Here is an 8,088-nt window from a genome sequence, read left to right as displayed (position 1 = left end):
CTGTGATGTTTTGTGTGTTTGTTTAGTTTGTGTCTTTAAAACATTCATCTAGTTTGATCAAATAACACAAGCCAGTTTGAGAATATCAACTTTTCAAAAGATGCTTTAAAATATGACAATGAAATTCGAGTTGATGTCAAGGTAAAATACTGAAACTTTAGTTCTTTATGAACTTGTCAATTATTTCTAATTGGGTAAATAATTAAGTTATACATTTGATTGATCTTGACCAGAGCAGATTTCAGATGATAACATTACAATGTACAAAACAGGTTTTAGAAGGTAGTTTTTATTATTTAATAATACATTATTTTTAAGCTGATATATTTGTAGACAAAGGTCTCAGCTAATGAATCATGTAAGGGAACAGGTTTTTCTGAATATGTTTTTTTTTTTTCTAAAAATGTACATTTATTCACTTCAGAACTTAATTTGTGTCAACTCCTTCAGACGCATTAAAAAGCATGATATTTTAATTTGATCCGAACAACAGTGTAAAGTCTTCAATTATGTAATAATGGTGTTCAGTGTTAAGTTCAGTCTTGGGTTAGTGTTATTATGAACAATCCAGTTCCTAAATTCCGTAATTCTCTAACCTCCTTTTTAATATTAAACATAACCAATGTTCTTATAGAACATTTCTTTCAAAATTAACAAGAACCTTAACCTGACGGTGTTAAATACTGATGGTGTTGACAAATACTGACGTGTTGACAAATACTGACGTGTTGACAAATACTGACGGAGCTGACAAATACTGACAAATACTGATGGAGCTGACAAATACTGACAAATACTGATGGAATTGACAAATACTGACGGAGCTGACAAATACTGACGTGTTGACAAATACTGATGGAGTTGACAAATACTGACGTGTTGACAAATACTGATGGAATTGACAAATACTGACGGAGCTGACAAATACTGACGTGTTGACAAATACTGATGGAATTGACAAATACTGACGGAGCTGACAAATACTGACGTGTTGACAAATACTGATGGAGTTGACAAATACTGACGGAGTTGACAAATACTGATGGAGCTGACAAATACTGACAAATACTGATGGAGCTGACAAATACTGACAAATACTGATGGAGCTGACAAATACTGACAAATACTGATGGAATTGACAAATACTGACGGAGCTGACAAATACTGACGTGTTGACAAATACTGATGGAGTTGACAAATACTGACGGAGTTGACAAATACTGATGGAGCTGACAAATACTGACAAATACTGATGGAGCTGACAAATACTGACGGAGCTGACAAATACTGACGTGTTGACAAATACTGATGGAGTTGACAAATACTGACGGAGTTGACAAATACTGATGGAGCTGACAAATACTGACAAATACTGATGGAGCTGACAAATACTGACAAATACTGATGGAATTGACAAATACTGACGGAGCTGACAAATACTGACGTGTTGACAAATACTGATGGAGTTGACAAATACTGATGGAGTTGACAAATACTGACGGAGCTGACAAATACTGACGAAGTTGACAAATACTGATAGAGTTGACAAAAACTAACAATTTTGACAAATACTGACGGAGTTGACAAAAAATGATAGAGTTGACAAATACTGATGGTGTTGACAAATACTGACAGTGTTGACAAAAACTGACGGTGTTGACAAATACTGACGTGTTGACAAATACTGACGGAGCTGACAAATACTGGCGGAGTTGACAAATACTGATGGAATTGACAAATACTGACGGAGCTGACAAATACTGACGTGTTGACAAATACTGATGGAGTTGACAAATACTGACGGAGTTGACAAATACTGATGGAGCTGACAAATACTGACAAATACTGATGGAGCTGACAAATACTGATGGAATTGACAAATACTGACGGAGCTGACAAATACTGACGTGTTGACAAATACTGACGGAGCTGACAAATACTGGCGGAGTTGACAAATACTGATGGAATTGACAAATACTGACGGAGCTGACAAATACTGACGTGTTGACAAATACTGATGGAGTTGACAAATACTGACGTGTTGACAAATACTGATGGAGCTGACAAATACTGACAAATACTGATGGAGCTGACAAATACTGATGGAATTGACAAATACTGACGGAGCTGACAAATACTGACGTGTTGACAAATACTGACGGAGCTGACAAATACTGGCGGAGTTGACAAATACTGATGGAATTGACAAATACTGACGGAGCTGACAAATACTGACGTGTTGACAAATACTGACGGAGCTGACAAATACTGGCGGAGTTGACAAATACTGATGGAATTGACAAATACTGACGGAGCTGACAAATACTGACGTGTTGACAAATACTGATGGAGTTGACAAATACTGACGTGTTGACAAATACTGATGGAGCTGACAAATACTGACAAATACTGATGGAGCTGACAAATACTGATGGAATTGACAAATACTGACGGAGCTGACAAATACTGACGTGTTGACAAATACTGACGGAGCTGACAAATACTGGCGGAGTTGACAAATACTGATGGAATTGACAAATACTGACGGAGCTGACAAATACTGACGTGTTGACAAATACTGATGGTGTTGACAAATACTGACGTGTTGACAAATACTGACGGAGCTGACAAATACTGGCGGAGTTGACAAATACTGATGGAATTGACAAATACTGACGGAGCTGACAAATACTGACGTGTTGACAAATACTGATGGAGTTGACAAATACTGACGGAGTTGACAAATACTGATGGAGCTGACAAATACTGACAAATACTGATGGAGCTGACAAATACTGATGGAATTGACAAATACTGACGGAGCTGACAAATACTGACGTGTTGACAAATACTGATGGAGTTGACAAATACTGACGTGTTGACAAATACTGATGGAATTGACAAATACTGACGGAGCTGACAAATACTGACGTGTTGACAAATACTGATGGAATTGACAAATACTGACGGAGCTGACAAATACTGACGTGTTGACAAATACTGATGGAGTTGACAAATACTGACGGAGTTGACAAATACTGATGGAGCTGACAAATACTGACAAATACTGATGGAGCTGACAAATACTGACAAATACTGATGGAATTGACAAATACTGACGGAGCTGACAAATACTGACGTGTTGACAAATACTGATGGAGTTGACAAATACTGACGGAGTTGACAAATACTGACGTGTTGACAAATACTGACGGAGTTGACAAAAACTAACAATTTTGACAAATACTGACGGAGTTGACAAAAAATGATGGTGTTGACAAATACTGATGGAGTTGACAAATACTGATGGAGCTGACAAATACTGACAAATACTGATGGAATTGACAAATACTGACGGAGCTGACAAATACTGACGTGTTGACAAATACTGATGGAGTTGACAAATACTGACGGAGTTGACAAATACTGACCTGTTGACAAATACTGACGGAGTTGACAAAAACTAACAATTTTGACAAATACTGACGGAGTTGACAAAAAATGATGGTGTTGACAAATACTGATGGAGTTGACAAATACTGACGGAGCTGACAAATACTGACGAAGTTGACAAATACTGATAGAGTTGACAAAAACTAACAATTTTGACAAATACTGACGGAGTTGACAAAAAATGATAGAGTTGACAAATACTGACCTGTTGACAAATACTGACGGAGTTGACAAAAACTGACGGTGTTGACAAATACTGACGGAGTTGACAAAAACCGACGGTGTTGACAAATACTGATGGTGTTGACAAATACTGACAGTGTTGACAAAAACTGACGGTGTTGACAAATACTGACGTGTTGACAAATACTGACGGTGTTGACAAATACTGATAGAGTTGACAAAAACTAACAATTTTGACAAATACTGACGGAGTTGACAAAAAATGATAGAGTTGACAAATACTGACCTGTTGACAAATACTGACGGAGTTGACAAAAACTGACGGTGTTGACAAATACTGACGGAGTTGACAAAAACCGACGGTGTTGACAAATACTGATGGTGTTGACAAATACTGACAGTGTTGACAAAAACTGACGGTGTTGACAAATACTGACGTGTTGACAAATACTGACGGTGTTGACAAATACTGACGAAGTTGACAAATACTGATAGAGTTGACAAAAACTAACAATTTTGACAAATACTGACGGAGTTGACAAAAACTGACGGTGTTGACAAAAACTGACGGTGTTGACAAATACTGACGTGTTGACAAATACTGACAGTGTTGACAAAAACTGACGGTGTTGACAAATACTGACGTGTTGACAAATACTGACGGTGTTGACAAATACTGATAGAGTTGACAAAAACTAACAATTTTGACAAATACTGACGGAGTTGACAAAAAATGATAGAGTTGACAAATACTGACCTGTTGACAAATACTGACGGAGTTGACAAAAACTGACGGTGTTGACAAATACTGACGGAGTTGACAAAAACCGACGGTGTTGACAAATACTGATGGTGTTGACAAATACTGACAGTGTTGACAAAAACTGACGGTGTTGACAAATACTGACGTGTTGACAAATACTGACGGTGTTGACAAATACTGACGAAGTTGACAAATACTGATAGAGTTGACAAAAACTAACAATTTTGACAAATACTGACGGAGTTGACAAAAACTGACGGTGTTGACAAAAACTGACGGTGTTGACAAATACTGACGTGTTGACAAATACTGACGATGTTGACAAATACTGATGGTGTTGACAAATACTGATGTGTTGACAAATACTGACGGTGTTGACAAATACTGATGGTGTTGACAAATACTGATGTGTTGACAAATACTGATGTGTTGACAAAAACTGATGGTGTTGACAAAAACTGATGGTGTTGACAAATACTGACGGAGTTGACAAATACTGACGGAGTTGACAAATACTGATGGTGTTGACAAATACTGACGGAGTTGACAAATACTGATGGTGTTGACAAATACTGACGGAGTTGACAAATACTGACGGAGTTGACAAATACTGACGGTGTTGACAAATACTGACGGAGTTGACAAATACTGACGGAGTTGACAAATACTGACGGTGTTGACAAAAACTGATGGTGTTGACAAAAACTGACGGAGTTGACAAAAACTGACGGTGTTGACAAAAACTGATGGTGTTGACAAATACTGACGCTGTTGACAAAAACTGACGGAGTTGACAAATACTGATGGTGTTGACAAATACTGACGATTTTGACAAATGCTGGCGTGTTGACAAAAACTGATGGAGTTGACAAATACTGACGGTGTTGACATACTGATGGTGTTGACAAATACTGACGTGTTGACAAATACTAACAGAGTTGACAAATACTGATGGAGTTGACAAAAACTGATGGTGTTGACAAATACTGATGATTTTGACAAATACTAACATAGTTGACAAATACTAATGGAGTTGACAAATACTGACGGTGTTGACAAAAACTGACAGAGTTGACAAAGGTCCAGCTGGGGCCAAATATACAATATATGTAAATAGAATCATTTAACATTAGAAGAATTCCCCATATGCAAAAATCATATTAAATCACGTTATATAGACTTTTTGAGAGCACTTGTCAACCATCTGACATAAAACCTGATGGAGTTGACGTATGATGGAGTTGACAAAATTGATTTTTTTTTCCCACCTTAACCACGTGTTGTACAGTGGAGCAGTTTTGTTTTTTTTCTCAGTTGTAGCTCCCTTTACAAACATATCAAAAATGCCAAGATTTATCGCCCCAACTATTTGCAGAAACTATTACACCGGGATGACGGAGTTGACATGTTAAAGCTGTGACCGCAGAGACTTAAGCATTGTTTGTGTAAAATATAAGACAATAAAACTTCCAGGACTATGTGAGATCCACAATGAGCAGGAAATAGTAAGTGCTCCTCGGAGTTAAAGATGACCTGATTTTTTTCAGAATTATAAAAAATCATGACGGAGTTGACGCAAAGTAAGGACACAACTTTGATAGGCATTTTTATGAAAAATATAATAAGACTTGATATATTACAGATCTCTGCCTTTCAATTTAAATGTATATTTTTGAATTTGTTGCATTTTTAAGCACTTTGTTTGGCAATTCTACATTGTGACCTCATGCTGAGGACAGGCTAAATTACATGTATTTTCCAAGTATAGAGCATGTATTTAAAATAATACTAACAAAATTATTTAGAAATATAAGCAATGAATGTCCTGAGTATACAGATTTCCTTTAGATTTAACTTTTTAACTATTTTTATTTTGAATTAATTTATTTATAACATAAAGAGGGTTTTTGTCTGTATCTCAAGAATCAGTGACTTATTACTTCTGTAAATCATAATACATTAATAATATGGCATCTGTCTGTCATTGTGTTTGATGTCTTCATTAGATGACAGTGGTGACTAATGCCAGGTTGTCATAACTAGTAACTAGGATATTTTGTGCAAGTCAGCTTTATTTCTACAGCGCTTTATACAGCAGGGATTGTTTCAAAGCAGCTTCACAGTAATAAACAGAATCAATGATGCAAACTACACCAAATATGAGACAAATAGAGTTATAATTCAGATCAATTCCGCTCCAGTTTTGTTCTCATTAGACATTGTCAATCCAAATAAATTGTAAAAGTGTTACTATGGTAAAATATTTATAAAGGTGAAAATATATTTCAAAGACCTGAAGTCGAACACAGCATGATTGTGGTAATGAATGTGGAAGGATATATATATCAAATCATGTGAGATTGGCAACCCGAAAGCACCTTTGTACTACTCCACATAACTTTGTAAAAATAATTTTCGTAGTTTTGATGGAGTCAGAGATCTGTAATTATTCCATACGAATGTGTGACGCAGAGAAATGTTTTTAATTAAAAATAATGAAAGCTGCTCTGCTTGGAACCCAATAACTCATATTTATTGCCAATCAACAAGTCAGCAATGAAGATGGGAAGCTCCATGGAGAAATTAAGATGAAGGACACCAAAGCTCTAAGGCATCAATTACAGCATTCCCAGATCTCTGAGTTCTTCAGCTTTTCCTTAAGCTCCAATTAAATCGGATGCAGTGACATCACAGATACTGTGAACCGCTGGAGCAGAAAGTGGAATAAAAGCCTCCGAACGCATCGACCGTCACCTGAGCTGAAGATGGAGGGAATGTACGTGGATCTTCTGGCTTTGAGGATCGTCATCTCTATCGTTGGCGTCGTAGGAAACACAATCTTGATCATCTCCATCCTTCAAACGACGCGCCTGAAGTCCTTCGAGATCTTTCTTCTCGGTCTAGCTGCAGCAAACCTGGAGGAGATCGTGATCGTTGACCTTTACGACATCTTGCTTTTTCGCACCTCGTACAGGATGAGCACCTGGACTTGCCGGGGCCTCAAATTCCTCACCATCTTCGGCGAGATCGGCAGCATCCTCTTCACGGTCCTCATCAGCGTTTACCGGTATCAGAAGCTGCGAGACGTGCACACGCGGGTCAACCTGCCCGTCTTCATGGACAGCCTGCGCTCGGCCGGCGTTCTCGCTGGGTTTTGCGCCACGGTGGCTTTGCTCTTCGGTTTGCCCATGCTTCTGGTAAACCTGGATTGGAGTCACCTGAACTCTTCCTCTCCGGCCTGTCCGGTCGATTTCTTCCAGTGCTCATTAACCAGGTGCCCGACTCGCAACCGCGTCTACAAGTTCTCCTTCCTCCTGGTGTGCAACCTGCTGCCTCTGCTTATCGTCACACTAACGAGCAGCATGATCGTCAGGATTTTAATCGTTCAGCAGAAGGCGCTGAGGGTCCGGCAGGGCCCGAGTGTCGCGACGACAACGACGACGACAGCCCAACAGCGGCCCAAGAAGTCAGGCTTCCAGCGAAGTACGCTGGCCATCCTGATGGCCATGACGCTCTTCCAGGTCAACTGGAGCATCTATCTGATCCTGCATCTGGCGTGTGATCCGTACAGCTTCCCGGCCTGGTCCGAGGTGGAGTTCTTCATCACCACCTTCTACACAGCCATCAGCCCGTATGTGTACGGCATCGGCAACAACCTTTTCAACCTGAAGCGCTTCATGGGTAGATAA

At 38.8% G+C, this 8,088-nt stretch overlaps 1 protein-coding gene across 1 annotated transcript; it reads left to right on the top strand.

The window, feature by feature from the left end:
• Positions 1 to 6,373: 6,373 nt before the first annotated feature.
• LOC125278811 lies at positions 6,374 to 8,088 on the top strand. The gene has a single exon (XM_048208144.1). The coding sequence runs from the start codon at positions 7,165 to 7,167 to the stop codon at positions 8,086 to 8,088; it is 924 nt and encodes a 307-aa protein (XP_048064101.1). The 5' UTR covers positions 6,374 to 7,164.

Source organism: Megalobrama amblycephala, linkage group LG11 (assembly GCF_018812025.1).
Source record: "Megalobrama amblycephala isolate DHTTF-2021 linkage group LG11, ASM1881202v1, whole genome shotgun sequence".
In the NCBI taxonomy this organism is placed as follows: Eukaryota; Metazoa; Chordata; class Actinopteri; order Cypriniformes; family Xenocyprididae; genus Megalobrama; species Megalobrama amblycephala.
The sequence above is the reverse complement of the archived record's forward strand: the minus strand, read 5'-3'. Positions and strand labels throughout refer to the sequence as shown.

Excerpts from the sequence above, each read along its gene's own strand:
- LOC125278811 (XM_048208144.1), top strand. The coding sequence starts at position 7,165 with ATGGAGGGAATGTACGTGGATCTTCTGGCTTTGAGGATCGTCATCTCT.